This window comes from Cebus imitator, unplaced genomic scaffold (genome assembly GCF_001604975.1).
Source record: "Cebus imitator isolate Cc_AM_T3 unplaced genomic scaffold, Cebus_imitator-1.0 Scaffold188, whole genome shotgun sequence".
Taxonomy (NCBI): domain Eukaryota; kingdom Metazoa; phylum Chordata; class Mammalia; order Primates; family Cebidae; genus Cebus; species Cebus imitator.
Genome location: NW_016107503.1, coordinates 5,646,981 through 5,663,862, shown reverse-complemented (window position 1 = coordinate 5,663,862; position 16,882 = coordinate 5,646,981). Strand labels below are relative to the sequence as shown.

The following is a 16,882-nucleotide window of genomic DNA, read 5'->3' as shown; positions in this document are numbered from 1 at the left end:
AGAGGTCGCAGCAGTCCGAACCACAGGGTTCACTGCGCAGCACGGGAGAGGCAGGAGTGCCCGAGCTCGCAGGGACGCCGCGTGGAGGAGAGAGCCTGCACCCACGCGGGTCGGGGGCCGCGGGCACCCCAGTCCAGGGCGCGGCCCTCCCGGACCCACGGCTCTCCCAGGCCGCCCAGCTCCTGGCGCCCCTGGAGGCTGCCCGGCTGTTCCGCGCCGCGCTCGCACCGCCCACCCGAGCCTCCCGGAGGCCCGGGCTGCTGAAGTCCCGAGTTCCAGCCGGGCGCGAAGACAGCGCCCGGGAGCGACGGCCGCCTCCGACCCCGGCCCGGCCCGGCCCGCCTGGGCTTCTCCCCACCTCAGCCGTCGGGGGGCGCGCGGCGCGCAGCCCGGGGTGGGTGGCCCTGGCGAGCCGGACCGCGGAGCCGACCGTCCACACCCCGGGGCCGCCGAGGGGCGCGGGCCGGGGCGCGTGGCGGGCGGGGCGGGGGCGGGCGAGGGGGCGGAGTCGCGGCCGAGGCGGCGGTGCCCGGAGCGCGGCTCAGGGGCCGCAGTGGCCGCCGCGGAGCGAGGCTGCCGGGAGAGAGAGCGCCCGGGCGCAGAAGGGTTAACAGGCCGCCGGGGGTGCGCAGAGCAGGTAGAGACCTCCCCGGGACCCCGGCCCCGGCCGCCCCTTCCCCGGGTCCCGTTACACCAACGGCCCCGCGCGCCCGCGTCGCCCCTTCTCCCTGCGCTGTGCGGTCGCGCCCCTGCCACGACCCCGGCCCCCGCTCCGGTGGCCTCGGACATCTTCCAGCCCCTGGGGTCGAATTCCTGGGGAGGGGGTCTGATCTCGTGGAACTCTGGCCCCATCACAAGTGCGGGGAGTAAGCGAAAATTTCCCCTAAGTCACATAGCAAAGTTGGAAAACAGACCCACGACCTCCACGCGCGCCTGGAGCCTCCCGCCCTCCCCCTAGGACGGTGCTCTGGAGGGTGTGCCCTGCACTGCACTCCTGGAGTTGGAGGAACAGGGTCACCGTGAGGGACGCAGGTGGGTGCCCTTGATGCAGCTCAGCCTGATGGCAGAAGAGGCTGACAGAAAAGAAAGTTCTTGGCGTGGCCTCCTGGACCCAGGAGTGGAGGGCTGTGTGAGGACCGGGGAACTGAGGCGCTCAGACAGAAGCACAGGGTCCAACCCGTCTCCAGAAGTGCCCCATGTCACAGAGGGGAACCCTCGGGGTAAAGGGGTGAGCCCTCAACAGGTCTCGTTCCTTGGTCTTCACTGGGTAGTGTGGGGAGGTGTGGCCAGACGGAGCCAGCGTTTGTCCAGACCAGGATCTAGCCTGGCACCAGAGTGACCACCTCTGACCTCTCCTGTCCTTGTCCTGGGCCAGGAGTGACACCAGATGAGGGACATGGAAAGGGGTCAGAAGCACAAATATGTGTCTGTTTCTGCAGAGGAGGGGGCATAGGCCCCTGCTGCGTGCGCAGGGGAGGGTGGAGTGGGACTTTTCCAGAGAGGGAGCCAGGCCTGGCCCCGGCCCCGGGAGCTCACGTCACCCCCACCCCTCACTTCTCCAGGGAACTGCCAAAGCCAAACCCAGCTCGGGACGGGATTATGTGTACTGGGTAGACCCGTGGAGAGGGCCGGCGAGAAGGAATCTGGGTGGCAGAGAGAAGCAGAGGCAGAGAGGGCATGGAGAGGGGTTGGCATCAGAGAAGGGGCAGGCAGTGAAATCACCCCATTTCTTCTTCCCTCAGCTGGAGTAAAAGGCAGAGGCTGAAGACTTGGGTGGAACATGGGCCCTTCTCTGGAGACCCTGGCCTCCCCCATTCAGTCAGGGTGGAGATGCTGACCTCAGTGGCCAGCCCAGCCAGGGGAAGGAGTGGTCATCAGCAACCCCCTTCCCAACCCCAAGCCATTAGGCGGCACTGGCTCAGCCACTCTGACCCCTCCCTCAAATTCCAAGCCCTGGGTCTCAGGGAGGGCACTGGGGCTAAGCGAATGCTCCCAGGCACTTTCCTATCCTTCTCTTGGTCATTTTCCACCCCAGAGCTGGCCCACCTCAGCAACGTGAGGGCTCCCTGGATTCCTCTCCCGGGTGCCTTTCAGATCCAACAGAAACAGGTTTTTTTTTTTCCTGGAAAGCAGAACTAAGAGTGGGATGAGGAGCGGGGTGGAAAGGACTCAAAGTGAGAAGGGGGCAAGGAGAGTCAGGCTTTGTGGCTGGGGAGGGTTCCAAGTCTCACTTCTCCAGTGTTCAAAGCTGGACTTCAGAAGGACTTCCTGGCTCTTCGGAGTGTGAGGCCTGTGGCGCAAGGCTGCTCCTGTCCCTCCTGGTTCCCCAGCCTGTGGAGCTGCACAGGAAGCAAGCCCTCACTGAACCAACGCCGGATGCTGGCACCCGGGGGGTGTCCCATCGCCGGCTTCTTCTCTAGAGATTAAACCATCAGTCCACTTAGCTTATCTCTTGGCCAAAAAGCATCTGAGCTGTGCTTTCCGTAAGGAGCTTATCTAAGGAGGGAAGAGAAAGCAGGAGACAAGCAGGACACAGAGGTGGCTGGGGCAGGTCCTGATTCTGGAAGAACTAAGGAAGGGGCTTCTGGTGGTTCCTCAGAGAGGGTCTGCACATCCTCAGTGGGGCCTTCCTCCTCTGCTTTCTAGGTATCTCTGGGAGGGCAGGAGTGGGAACCAATGACAACCATTTTAGAAGGAGCCCTCTAGCGAGGCGCGGTAACTCACACCTGTCATCCAGCACTTTGCGCTTGAGGCCAGGAGTTCAAGACCAGCTTGTGCAATTTAGCTGATTCTGTCTCCACCAAAAAATACAAAAATTAGCTGGACATTGGTGGAGCACGCCTGCAGTCCCATCTACTCAGGACTGAGGAGGAAGGAGAGCCTGTGAGTTTGAGGCTGCAATGAGCTTTGATGGCACCACTGCACTCCGGCCTGGGTGACGGAGTGAGATCTCCATCTCAAAAAAAAAAAAAAAAAAAGGCCTTTTTTTTTTTTCCCCTCAAGATGGGGTTTCACCATGATGGCCAGGCTGGTCTTGAACTCCTGACCTCAGGTGATCCACCCACCTCGGCCTCCCAGAGTGGTAGGATTATGGGCGTGAGCCACCGCACCCAGCCAAAAATGCCTTTTGTGTGTGCCTGAGCCAGCCTAGAGACAGTCCCTAGGTAGGACTTGGGGAGGAGCTAAGAACCCCCTACAGGGCCCAGGGGTGGGGACTGGGCCTTAATTGGAAGGCTGAGGTCAGCTCCCAACCATGTAGCCTCTACAGATGGAAAAGGCAGCCATCCTCCCTGTTCCCATGCTGAGGCTCATAAAGGGATGGGCAAGTCTCAGCCCCTCCTCCATCCTCTCTGGACACTGGAGAGGTAACCGCCAGGCTTCTGTCCCTGCAGAGAGCACCCTCCACGCCCAGATGCCTGTGTAGTGTTTGTGACCACTCTGCTCCTCCCTGCCCTGGGGCAGCAGAGGGAGGAGCGATGGAGAACTGGGCAGGCAGGTGAGAGAAGGGGGTGCAGGGGGGGCTGGGACGGCTCTCCCTGTCCCTGGAAGTGAGGGAAAGGGGACCACTGGGAGGGGCAGGGGAAGTGATGAGTAACTTCTGCTTTCTGAGAAGTTGGTAGTCAGGATGTGGGGAGCCTGCCGGGGGCAGGGGGCGGTGTCGCAACACCCCCTCTGGCTCCAGTCTGCCGCCCTTCCCCTGGTCTTTGGTTTGCAGGCCCCGGCTGTGTCTGCTGCTGCTTCTATCCCTGCCTCAGCTCTGCCTGGATCAGGAGGTGAGCTCTGGACAAGTGAGCAGCTGCAGCCTGCCTGCCGCCCTTTCATCTCCCCCTGGGCTCCCACCACACCTCCCAGGCCACGCCTCCATTGCCCATAGCCCACCTGCCTCCCCTGCCAACTCCCCACTTCCTTGCCTCACGACATCAAGAGGCTGAATTCTCATCCTCCCTCTGCTCCTGAATGTGACCTTGGACTGGTAGCGACTCCATGAGCCTCAGCCTTGCTCTAGTTGGAGGACAGATCTGGACAGTTCCCTCTAATCCTTCCCATTCTGTCTGACCTTTTTCTCTGCATAGATGTTGTCCGGACACTTGCTTCAGACACCCACAGAGGAGGGCCAGGGCCCCGAAGGTGTCTGGGGACCTTGGGTCCAGTGGGCATCTTGCTCCCAGCCCTGCGGGGTGGGGGTGCAGCGCCGGACCAGGACCTGTCAGCTGCCTACAGCGCAGCTCCGCCCAAGCCTGCCCCTCCCTCCCCGGCCCCCAAGACATCCAGAAGCCCTCCTCCCCCGGGGCCAGGGTCCCAGACCCCAGGCTTCTCCAGAAACCCTCCCCTTGTACAGGCCACAGTCCCGGGGAAGGGGTGGCCCAATTCGAGGTCCCGCTTCCCACCTAGGGAGAGAAGAGACCCAGGAGCTTGGAGGGGCCAGGAGGTGAGGCGTGGGTGGAAGAGGTGGGCCTTGGGCAAGGTGGGTGTGTGATATGAAGGAAAGGGGTGCACAGGTTGCTTCCGAGGGCTTGTCTTTGGTGCCAGGAAGTGAAGTGGGGACAAGGGTCAGAAGTGGTCAGAGCTGTGCCCCCACATCTGAAACACCTTCTCAGGTCCCGGCTTCGAGACCCCATCAAGCCAGGAATGTTCGGTTATGGGAGAGTGCCCTTTGCATTGCCACTGCACCGGAACCGCAGGCATCCCCGGAGGCCACCCAGATCTGAGCTGAACCTGGTCTCTTCCAGAGGGGAAGAGCCCCTTCCATCCCCGACTCCAAGAGCAGCATCATTCTTCACAAACGGCAACCCCCATACTGAGCTCCCTCTCCCAGGACTGTCTGCCCACACCCCATCCCCCCCAGCAGAACCTCTAAGCCCTGAAACTGCTGAGACAGAGGAGCCCCCCGGAACCAGGCCTGCCCTGCCACGGCACCACCCCAGAGCCCAGGCCTCTGGCACAGAGCCACCCTCACCCACACACTCCTTAGGAGACAGTAGCTTCTTCCATGCATCCCTTCAGCCCCAAAGGCCAAGTTCCCAGGGTTGGGCCAGTCCCCAGGTAGCAGGGAGACGCCCTGATCCTTTCCCTTCAGTCCCTCGGGGCCGAGGCCAGCAGGGCCAAGGGCCTTGGAGAACAGCGGGGACTCCTCACGGGCCTCACCTGGAGCCTGACCCTCGGCACTGGGACGGCTGGCTGCCCCTGCTGACCAATGGCCCCCATGCCAGCTCCCTCTGGAGCCTCTTTGCTCCCAGTAGCACTATCCCAAGATGTTCTGGTGAGAGTGAGCAGCTGAGAGCCTGCAGCCAAGCGGTGAGCCTCCCTGGACCTCCTCTCCCCACCTCAGCCTCCAGTGTGGGCCTCCCCACCCTGAAGCTGGGTCCTCAGCTTGCCTGCTGGGTGCCTGAGGGAGAAGGGCCTTGGCGTCTGACCACATCAGGGCAGGGGCCTTGGAGCTCTTCCACTGGCCTGAGCCTCCTGCCTGCTCCCCAGGGTCAGCCCTGACCCTACTCCCATTTTGCTCCCCAGCTCTGACTCCTTTGTACCCCCCACTGCAGCCCTGCCCCCCCGAGCAGCCAGACCCCCGGGCCCTGCAGTGCGCGGCCTTTGACTCCCAGGAATTCATGGGCCAGCTGTACCAGTGGGAGCCCTTCACTGAAGGTGAGGTTTCCTGCCCACCCTGGGCAGTGGTGGCTTGGAATTAGGAATGAGGGGAGAGGAGACCCCTGCTTACTTCCAGGCCCTCTGCTTCCCCTGCGGGCCGTGCCTTCTTTCTTCTCACTGGGGCTGGGTCAGGAGACAGCACAGGTGGCGAGTGGTCTGCAGAGGGTTTGGGCTGGGAGGAAGAGGTGTGGGAGGCACACTTTGTCTGACTCCATCACCGGAAGTCGGGTGGCTGTGACACAGGGGGGCTGTGGTGGGAGAGATCCCGCCAGCCGAGATAGCCGGGTGCGGGTGTGCTGCGCATCCTGGGCGCTATCTTATGACTTGCTCCTGGGTTACCATCCATCATCCATTTCATCTGTGGCCTGTGTTCTTTTTTTTGACTGTGTCTCCCTCTCTTGCCCAGGCTGGGGTGCAGTGGTGCAATCTTGGCTCACTGCAACCACAGCCTCCCAGGTTCAAGGGATTCTTCTGCCTCAGCCTCCTGAGTAGCTGGGCCTACAGGTGTGTGCCACCATGCCCAGCTAATCTTTGTATTTTTTTTTGGTAGAGACAGGTTTCACCATATTACCCAGGCTGGTCTTGAACTCCTGACTTTGTGACCCACTCGGCTCAGCCTCCCAAAGTGCTGTGATGGCAGGTGTGAGCCACAGCACCTGGCAGGCCTGTGTTAATTTGGCACCAAAAGTGCTCATGAGCTCTGAACACACAGAATCATGGGCGTCAGGGATGCTTCTCTCAGTTCAGAGCCCCCTTGATGGCCTCGACTGACCTGACCACCTTCTCAGCTTGTGCGGTCGGTTGTCACATTCCCTCCATCCACAGTGACCTGGCAACCGCAGGGCGCCTCCCGGAGCCTCTCTCAGCTAACCTCCCACCAGGGAGCCCACTAACCACCCTTCTACCCTGTCCCTTAGTCCAGGGCTCCCAGCGCTGTGAACTGAACTGCCGGCCCCGTGGCTTCCGCTTCTATGTCCGTCACACCGAAAAGGTCCAGGATGGGACCCTGTGTCAGCCTGGGGTCCCTGACATCTGTGTGGCCGGACGCTGTCTGGTGAGGGAAGACAGAGTGTGTGTGCATGCACACAGACACACACATGCATAGGTGCACACACAGAGATACACATGCATATGCACAGACATGCACACATAAGCACACAGATACACCCACATATGCACACACACATGCACACACAGATACACATGCATATACACAGACATGCACACATGCACACACAGATACACATGCATATACACAGACGCACATGCACATAGACACAGATACACGCATATTTGCAGACATGCACAGATACACATGCATATGCACAGACATGCAGACACATACATGCACATGTGCACATAGACATGCACATACATGCATACGCACACACACAGATACACATGCATATAAAGACATGCAGACATGCATATGCATACAGACGCAGATACACCCACATATGCGCGCACATATGCAGACATGCACACACACACATATGCATACACATACACCTGCATATACAGACATGCACACAGGCACATGCACACACAGATACACCCAGATATGCACAGACATGACACACACGCATATGCACACAGATACACATGCATATGAACAGATGCACACACACGCACACAGATACACCCACATATGCACACGGACATGCACACACACATATGCACACACACAGATACACATGCATATGCAGACATGCACACACGGACATGCACACAGACACAGATACACCCACATATGCACACAGACATGCACACACACGCATATGCACACACACAGATACACATGCATATGCAGACATGCACACATGCACATGCATGCAGACAGATGCACCCACATATGCACACAGACATGCACACACACGCATATGCACACACACAGATACACATGCATATGCAGACATGCACACATGCACATGTACACAGATACACCCACATATGCATACAGACATGTAGACACGCATATGTACACACATATACACATGCATATGCAGACATGCACACACGCACATGCACACACAGATACACGCACATATGCAGGCATGCACACATGCACAGACACAGATACACCCACATATGCACAGACATGCACACATATGCATATGACAGACATGCACACATGCACATGCAGACAGATACACATATGCACATGGACATGCACACATGCATATGCACACACATGCACAGACACAGATACACATATGCACACAGAAGTGCACACACATGCACACACCGATACACATGCATATGCACAGACATGCACACATGCATATGCACAGACACACACATATGCACATACACGGAGATACTCATGCATATGCACAGGCATGCACACACACATATGCACACACAGATACACATATGCACAGATGTGCACATGCAGATACACACTTAGGCCCACACACAAACATATATGCACACACACACATGCACACACACATATGTACACACAGCTACAAATGCATATGCACACACACACATATGTAGACACATGCAGATGCACACACAAATGCACACCCCCCCATATGCATCCGCATGTACACACACATATTTTCACAGTCTCATTCATCAATCCAGCAACAGAACACCAGACTGAGATCACTAAGGGAGAATTCTCACCTGCCAAGCTGGGCTGAACAGAGCCAGAAGGATCTGATCAGGCACCTGTCCACGTCCCTGGGTCTGGCTGGGGACAGTGGGGCTGTTTTTGTGCTCTCACTGTGGCACAAAGAGCAGGGTAGTGAGCTCTCCCAAGGGGCCTGGGGTGGGCTGAGGTGGTGTCTGGCTTTCTGTGGCCGCTGCCTCACCTCACTCTCTCCAGAGCCCCGGCTGTGATGGAATCCTTGGCTCTGGCAGGCGTCCTGATGGCTGTGGAGTCTGTGGGGGTGATGATTCTACCTGTCGCCTTGTTTCGGGGAACCTCACTGACCGAGGGGGCCCCCTGGGCTATCAGAAGATACTGTGGATTCCAGCAGGAGCCTCACGGCTCCAGATTGCCCAGCTCCGGCCCAGTTCCAACTACTTGGGTGAGCACCCAGCTGCCTCCCCTCCACTCCCGTCTCTGTTCTGCCCTCTGTACTCCCACTCAGCACAGTGAGCAAGCCAAATGGAGAAGTCCAGGGCCCTGCCCCTTCCTCATGGAAGGAGCAAGGAAGCTAAGAGGGCTCGGGGAGACCTTAGGTTCTGTTGGGAGGTTCTATAGGCTCAGGCTGCAGGGGGAGAGGAAGGTATTACCACCCAGGAATTTCCTAATCTCTCACCTCTGACCCACAGCACTTCGTGGCCCTGGGGGCCAGTCCATCATCAATGGGAACTGGGCCGTGGATCCCCCTGGGTCCTACAGTGCTGGGGGGACTGTCTTTCAATATAACCGTCCTCCACGGGAGGAGGGCAAAGGGGAGAGTCTGTCGGCTGAAGGCCCCACCACCCAGCCTGTGGATGTCTATGTGAGCCTGGGGCCGGGGGCAGCTGGATGCTGGGGAGGGAGGCCATTCCCTCTAAGGGCAGAGCTGTGGGTGTCAAGATGGGAGAGAGAGCTGCTGGCATCCCCCTCTGGCCACCCCCAAACATTCATCTGTTCTCTTCTCAGATGATCTTTCAGGAGGAAAACCCAGGCGTTTTTTATCAGTATGTCATCTCTTCACCTCCTCCAGTCCTTGAAAATCCCACCCCAGAGCCCCCTGTGCCCCAGCTTCAGCCTGGTAAGACTGACCCCTGCACCTGGAAGGAGGAGGCAGAGGGTCCGGGGAGGTGGGGTGGCATCTGATTCTCCTGCTCCCCTGCAGAGATTCTGAGGGTGGAGCCCCCACTAGCTCCAGTGCCCCGCCCAGCCCGTACCCCAGGAACCCTTCAGCGTCAGGTGCGGATACCCCAGATGCCCGCCCCGCCCCATCCCAGGACACCCCTGGGGGCTCCAGCTGCATACTGGAAACGAGTGGGATACTCCGCGTGCTCAGCATCCTGCGGGAAAGGTGAGACCTCGAAGTGCTTTTCCTGAACCTCGGCCAAACCCCCACCTGACACTCCTGATCCCACATCTCGGATTGTGGGGCCATGCCCACCCCTGCGTCTGGGACGCCACTAAGCCTCCTGCCACCCCGGCTGCCTTCTCACACACGCAGGTGTCTGGCGCCCCATCTTCCTCTGCATCTCCCGTGAGTCGGGAGAGGAACTGGATGAACGCAGCTGCACCGTGGGTGCCAGGCCCCCAGCCTCCCCTGAACCTTGCCACGGCCCCCCGTGCCCCTCATAGTGAGTATGGCCCACGGGGAGGGTTAGGGTACTGGAAACACAGCGGTTGTCCCCGAAATCTTACCTGAACTCTGCACTCAATGTGACATCTCCTGGCTGCAGAGAGACAACATTAGATTAGAAAGGCAGACGTTCCGTAGGCAGCAAGAAAGCCACAGCAGCCTGAGCCCCCACAGGAACCCAGACTCCAAACGCCAAACGTGCCCACTCTCCTCCGAGGCCCCACACGTCCGGCGTGTCTTCCTCTCCCCCGCCGGGGCAGCCCCACGCGTCTCATCTGTCTTCTCCTCTTCCCTGCCCTGCCGGTGCCCGCAGCTGGGAGGCTGGCGAGTGGACATCCTGCAGCCGCTCCTGTGGCCCTGGTACCCAGCACCGCCAGCTCCAGTGCCGGCAGGAGTTTGGGGGGGGTGGCTCCTCGGTGCCCCCAGAGCGCTGTGGACATCTTCCCCGGCCCAACATCACCCAGTCTTGCCAGCTGCGCCTATGTGGCCATTGGGAAGTTGGCTCTCCCTGGAGCCAGGTCAGTGTGCCGGGCAGGAAGGGGCTGGGAGGGGAATGGGTACCGGGGAGCATAGCAGAGGCTTTCCGACTACTTCTTCATCAGCGGAAGCTATTTACAAACAGGGCTTCCTATGGAACCCCGATATAGAAGTCAGATAAGGGACTGAACCAGGGATTGGGGGCCCAGGGCCCCGGGGCTCAGCCTCCTCCTCAGCCCACGAAGCCATGTGACTGCTGGGCTGGGGATGGAAGCCAGAGCCGGGTTCTGAAGCCCTAGAGCTGGAGGCTGGATGAGAAGCCCTGAGAAGCCCAGCTCCCCGGATTCCCCTCGCCCCCTCAGTGCTCCGTGCGCTGCGGCCGGGGCCAGAGAAGCCGGCAGGTTCGCTGTGTGGGGAACACCGGTGATGAAGTGAGCAAGCAGGAGTGTGCGTCGGGCCCCCCACAGCCCCCCAGCAGAGAGGCCTGTGACATGGGGCCCTGTACCACGGCCTGGTTCCACAGCGACTGGAGCTCCAAGGTGAGCCCCTAACTCCCTAGCCATGTCTTGCGTCCTGGATGACCACGCCCAGGACACCCTCAGCCTTTCCAGCACCGCCCCAACTTACACGAGGGGCCCGGCTAGGGTTCCCCGACAGGCCCGGCACCCAGGGCCCGGCTAGGACTCCCCGACAGGCCTGGTACCCAGGGACGTTCCCTCCTACCCAGATTCAGACCCAGGATATGTCCCTCCCGGCCCCCGTCCTGTCCCCTGTGCCAGTCACAGCAGGACCCTCACACAGACCTCTCCTGCTCCGCAGTGCTCAGCCGAGTGTGGGACGGGAATCCAGAGGCGCTCTGTGGTCTGCCTCGGGAGCGGGGCAGCCCACAGGGTGGGCCAGGGTGAAGCAGGAGCAGGAACTGAGCAGAGCTGTCCACCAGGAAGCCGCCCCCCTGACATGCGCGCCTGCAGCCTGGGGCCCTGTGAGAGGACGTGGCGCTGGTACACAGGGCCCTGGGGTGAGGTGAGCTGAGCGTCTGCTGAGGGCAGGAAGGGGGTGCCAGTCCTGAGGGGATTCCCCGTGGGCACTTGGGGTGCCTGTCCTCCCCTCATTACCCTGCCCTCCCCCACCCAGTGCTCCTCCGAATGCGGCTCCGGCACACAGCGGAGAGACATCATCTGTGTGTCCAAACTGGGCACGGAGTTCAACGTGACTTCTCTGAGCAACTGTTCCCACCTGCCCAGGCCCCCTTCCCTGCAGCCCTGTCAAGGGCAGGCCTGCCAGGACCGATGGTTTTCCACACCCTGGAGCCCGGTGAGTGCTGGGCTGCCCTGCCCTGCCCTGCTCAGCCTGGGCCCCCAGCGGAAGGGTGCTCCGTTCGCTGTACCCCTACAGGTCTCTCTGTGTCCCATGATAAGAGCCAAGCTTTACCATTGTCCCATTTCTTGTCGACTTGGAGGACAAATGGGCCCTCTCCATCTGGGATTTCACAATGTCCTATAAGGGTCCCAACCACCAGCTTTTGGGGAGGGAGGTGCCAGCCGGGGGTTAAGGAGCATCCCGGGCCTGGCAAAAGTCTGATAGGACAGCCGGGGTCGCCCCAGTGTTCTCGCTCCTGCCAGGGGGGACTGCAGACGCGGGAGGTCCAGTGCCTGAGCGCCAACCAGACCCTCAGCACCCGATGTCCTCCTCACCAGAGGCCCTCCAGGAAGCGCTCCTGTAACAGCCAACCCTGCAGCCAGCGCCCTGGTAAAGAGACCCCTCTCCCCAAACCCCAATAGAGTGGATTAGCTGAAGTACGGGAGGAGATGAGACAGGACCACTGGGAATGGGCAGCACACCTCCAGACGGGTGGGTCCTGGTGACAGGCTTGTTCCCACTGGCCTCCTCTGTCCCCAGATGATCAATGCAAGGACAGCTCTCCACATTGCCCCCTGGTGGTCCAGGCCCGGCTCTGCGTCTACCCCTACTACACAGCCACCTGTTGCCGCTCTTGCGCAAATGTCCAGGAGCGGTCTCCCCAAGAGCCCTCCTGAAAGGGGTCCGGGACACCCTCATGGTTTTCTATGCCACCATCGGTCACCCATTGATTGGCCCACTCTGAACCCCCTGGCTCTCCAGCCTGTCCCAGTCTCAGCAGGAATGTCCTCCAGGTGATGGGGGTGGCGAGGTGACAGCGGCTTTCAGGGCTGTGGTCGGGCCTGTGGGGTGGTGTGATGGGTGTGCACAAACGCCCCAGGTGTGCATCTGGGACTGCGTGGATGTGTGTGTGCTCAAACGTGTATCATTTTTCAAAAAGAAGTTACACAGACTGAGGAGGACAAGGCCTGTTTCCCTGAGACTCCTAGGCAGAGAGGAAAGCAAGTTTGCAGTTCCTCGCTAATCCGGGCTGCTTAGAGGGTGGTCTCCCACCAACTCCAGTTTTGTGCTGGAAGCCTCACTGCTCATGTTCAGGCCTCATCTTCTAAACCGCCCTGAGTCTCTGACCCCTTCTCGTTTGCCTAGTATCCCCTGCCCCTGCCTGCCTGCTTAGCTAGGGCTGGGGTCAGCCACTGCCAATCCTGCCTTACCTGGGAAGGCAGGAGCAGAGAGACTGCCTCTCCAGAGCAAGGCCCAGCTGGGCAGAGGCTGGAAAAGAGAAATGTGAGCATGAGACCCCAGGCCCAAGCCCCACGCCCTGCCTCCTGAAATGGTTCCCACCCAGAACTAATTTATTTTTTATTAAAGATGGTTATGACACATGAGAAACGGGCTCTTCCTTGTCGGGCTGCGGGCCCCTCAGCAGTAGGAAGGCAGAAGGTAGGGGGCAGGGGAACTGCATCAGAGCCCAAGAGGAGAGTTTGGACCAGAGGAACCCCGCCAGCCCCAGGCCCTGCAGGCTGGTCATGGGCCACTAGAGGTCACCAGTGCGCTCAGCCGAGGTGTGTGGGGCGCTGGGCCTCCGGGCCGCGCGGCGCCGTGCGCTTGTTGGTGGGCCGAATCTCTCCGGGAAGTCTCGCCTTTCCACCAGGGCCAGACCGGAGGGCAGCTGGCTTGCCGAAGCTCTTTTTTCCCCTTCCCCTGGCCCTGCCTCTGTCCCTGCCTCTGTCCCCCTTTCTGCCTTCCGCATCGCCCTACGCTCTGGGGCTTCTCCTTCCTGCCCCGAACCCTCCCCTGGAGGAGGAGGAGCCCGGCCGGGGAGCGGGGAGCAGCGGGCAGCACGGGGTGTCCTGCCAAAGCCACATTCCTCAGAGATGGCTCAGCCGGGCCGCCTCCCTCCCCCCCTTCTCTCAAGGTAGAGAACTTGCTAGAGGCGGCCGCAGGGGGGCAGGCCTTTGCCATCACGCCGGCTCCCTGACCCCGGCCCTTCGGAGCTGAGGCCGAGTCTCCTGGAAGCCGGGCTGCCGGGAGGGGCGGTGCCGCAGCAGCAGCCCCGCCGGGCACGGCCGGGAACGCGGGGCCTCGGAGGCGGGGAACTCGCTGGCTGCTGCCCTCCGAGCACACCTGAACCCCGCGGCGGGCGACGGAGTTGCTCGAGGCGGCGACATCTCCCCGCTGCTTAGGGGCTCGGGCTTGCTCTGGGCTGCAAGTGGCTGAGAAGGGAGAATTTGGACATTTAGGAGGAGAGCGAGTGGGGAAGGAGGCAAAAGGGAATGGAGGAGGAGGAGGATGACATTGACGTCAGCCCAGGGCATGGAGCGAGGAAAGGGGGCTGCAAGGAACGCCCAGTCCCAGAGTCTCCACCGGGCCTAAAGAGGCGTCAGCAGGGAATCACGGAGGTGGGGGGCCAGGGAAACGGGACCCGAGCACGCCCAGTAGGTGTAGAATGCCGAAGGCGCAGTCCCCAGACCCAGGGAGGGGCAGGGTGGAGGCTGCGGCCCTCCCAGCGATTCCTGGAAGCCCGGAGCTGGGCGGCGCCGACTCAGCTGACTTCCCCGAAGCTCCCCTCCCTCTGCTCAGGGCTGTTGCTGGGCAGGTTTGGCGTTTGGCCTGAGCCTGAGAACCAATGGCAGGTGGAGGTGCCGTCGCAGCCCCTCGCAGTGCTCCCCAGCTTCAGCACCCTATTTCTGTTTCTGCCAGCCCCTGAGCTCCCCCTCGGCCTCCAGCCGCTGTCCTCTCAGGAGGTGGGCTCTCCTTTGGGGGTCTTGTCCCTTTTCCTCTCTTTAGAGCTGGGACCCAGTGCAGCCCCTTAGGATTCCTTCCCCTGGTCACTGAGGTCAGTATGGGGTCAATGTGGAAGTTCTCAGGAAGGAGAACCTGACCTCCAGCAACCCCTTTTCCTGGCCCCCTAGAGGGGAGTAGTGTGGCCACACACCTCTTCGGTGACCTCTGAAACCCTCTGGAGGGACTTGGGAGAGCAGAAGCTGCAGCCCGAGGGCAGAGAGATGTGAGGAGGGCCCCTGGGTTTGGTGCACTAGGGGACATTTAGGGAAGGACTCAGAGGAACTGGGCCCCAGAGAATTGAGACGAGGGTGGGGTGGTAATAGGAACAAACTTGATATGCACAAGAGAGCAGGCATGCAAAAGGCCTGCAAATTGCTGAGGATGCCTCCTTTCTGAGAGTGTGCTGGGGGAGGGGGTTTGTGGTTCGCGTATCAGTGACACTAGGGGTGATCTGTGCTCTCACAAGTTCAGCTGGGTCAGGATTCCTCTCCCCTCCCCCTCCCAGCTTCCCCAGGGTAAATACCCACCCAATTTAAGTTGCAGCCTTTGGACTAAATTTAGCTCCTGGACTTCCCCAACCCCCAGGGCTCCCTGTAAGCAGGTGCTCGCAGCTGCAGCATGTGGTCTGGTGAAGAGTTTGAACCTTCTCCTTCCACTCATCCAGATTGCGCCTTTCTGGTAACTAGGAGTGAAGCGGAGCATAGGAACCCAGTGGCTGGCCCAGGGCATAAGTGTCTCAGCCTTAAGCCACCTTCTCCCAGAAAACCTGTAAGAGCAGAGCTCCGGTGGGAGGCTCCAGATGGACATGGAGGGTGGTGAGGTAGGGAGAGAACACCATGCCAGGAGAGCCTCCCACCAGATTCTCTCATTCCTTGGTCTCCCCTTGTCCCCAGGTTTACAAATAGACTCCATGTTACCATCCTCCCCTCTAGAGTACACTGACCCAGGAAGCGCTCTCCTCTCTCTGAACCGTGGAGGATCATGCTATGGTAGAGATGGTTTGGGGAGGAGATATGTGTGGTGGGGCTTGGTGTTCCCGCTCTTGCTTTTTTCAACACCCCTAAATCTACCATCTCTGGTGCTGGGAGGGGACATTGGAGTAGAAGTGGTTTATATGCAACAGGTGGGTGATGAAGAGGTGTCAACTTTAAAGGGCAGAGACGCCGTCTAAAGGAAGTAGAAAGCCTCAGGAAAGTACCTAAGTCTAAGTCTGTCAACAAGAGACAGAAAGAGTTTGGGTTAACCTCAAAGTAGCCAGCACAAACCCTGAATGTGACTTTGGGCTTCCTGGAGACTGGGGAAAACTCAAGAAGAGGGTGTTTCATGGCTGAGGTCTGAGGAGGGAATGGACAAGATCAGTCCAAAACAAGGTCTGCGTGAGGCTTGGCAGTCAGAAGCCGGAGGGCATCAGCTCTGCCAGCTGAAGGGGAGATGCAGAGATGGCTGGAAGCTGCCAGGCCGAGCATTCCTTCTGTGAGCACTGGAGAGCTGTGCTGAGAGGCCTGGGAAGAGCCTGTGCTGGGGACGAAAGGCCAGGTCGGGTCTGCATGTTTGTGTGCTGTGCTCTTCTGAGCTTTACTTGAATCTGAGATAGCTCCACTGAACTCTGAGTGAGGAGGAAAAGAAACTGGGGGAAAGGGGATGAGGTTACTCATAAAAAAGGAGCAGACTGTACCCCGTGATCCCTAGGCTAACAGGCTGTCCCCTTGACGGGAGAGGCAGAGATCATCTTCCCTGGAACAAGGTCACCCTCCTCTCTCCCATCGCTACATTCCTCTCCCCCCTACTGTTGGCTATTGGCTGCCGGCCTTTTTCATTACAAGATGAGACTCCTCTTTTTTTCTTTATGAGATGGAGTATTGCTCTATCACCAGGCTGGACTACAGTGGCTTGATCTCGGGTCTCGGCTCTCTGCAACCTCCGCCTCCTGGGTTCAAGCGATTTTCCTGCTCAGCCTTCCAAGTAGCTGGAACTACAGGTGCCTGCCACTGCACCCAGCTAATTTTTATATTTTCAGTAGAGACGGGGTTTCACCATGTTGGCCAGGATGGTCTCGATCTTCTGACCTCATGATCCGCCCACCATGGCCTCCCAAAGTGCTGGGATTACAGGCGTGAGCCACCATGCCCAGCGGAGGCTCCTCTTTGGCTCTAGTAGAGGGTTGGGCAAACTTCTTCTTGCAGCGGTAGATGATAAACATGTCACGCTTTGCAGGCCCTATCATCTCTGTTGCAGCTTCTCTACTGTAGCAGTGCAAAGCAGCCATAGACAATATGTAAACAAATGGACCTAGCTATGTTCTCATCACACTTGTGACACTAAAGTTTTAATTTTTCGTTTTTTTTTTTTTT

General features: G+C 59.6%; 2 protein-coding genes across 2 annotated transcripts; one reads left to right on the top strand and one right to left on the bottom strand.

Annotated features, from left to right (window-relative positions):
* Window positions 1-515: 515 nt before the first annotated feature.
* On the top strand, window positions 516-13,132 carry ADAMTSL4 (ADAMTS like 4). Its single transcript, XM_017546364.1, has 18 exons — window positions 516-637; window positions 3,393-3,496; window positions 3,716-3,773; window positions 4,074-4,429; window positions 4,599-5,295; window positions 5,541-5,643; window positions 6,564-6,700; window positions 8,480-8,684; window positions 8,932-9,104; window positions 9,248-9,359; window positions 9,444-9,629; window positions 9,780-9,909; window positions 10,225-10,429; window positions 10,751-10,927; window positions 11,208-11,411; window positions 11,523-11,702; window positions 11,993-12,137; window positions 12,288-13,132. Exons 2-18 carry the CDS (start codon window positions 3,477-3,479, stop codon window positions 12,422-12,424), a joined length of 3,225 nt encoding a protein of 1,074 aa, XP_017401853.1. The 5' UTR covers window positions 516-637; window positions 3,393-3,476; the 3' UTR covers window positions 12,425-13,132.
* A 108-nt stretch (window positions 13,133-13,240) lies between these two features.
* On the bottom strand, window positions 13,241-16,479 carry LOC119473828 (translation initiation factor IF-2-like). Its single transcript, XM_037744920.1, has 2 exons — window positions 15,059-16,479; window positions 13,241-13,960 (listed from the first exon to the last, which is right to left on the bottom strand). The coding sequence occupies exons 1-2, from the start codon at window positions 15,441-15,443 to the stop codon at window positions 13,272-13,274; spliced, it is 1,074 nt and encodes a 357-aa protein (XP_037600848.1). The 5' UTR covers window positions 15,444-16,479; the 3' UTR covers window positions 13,241-13,271.
* Window positions 16,480-16,882: the final 403 nt, after the last annotated feature.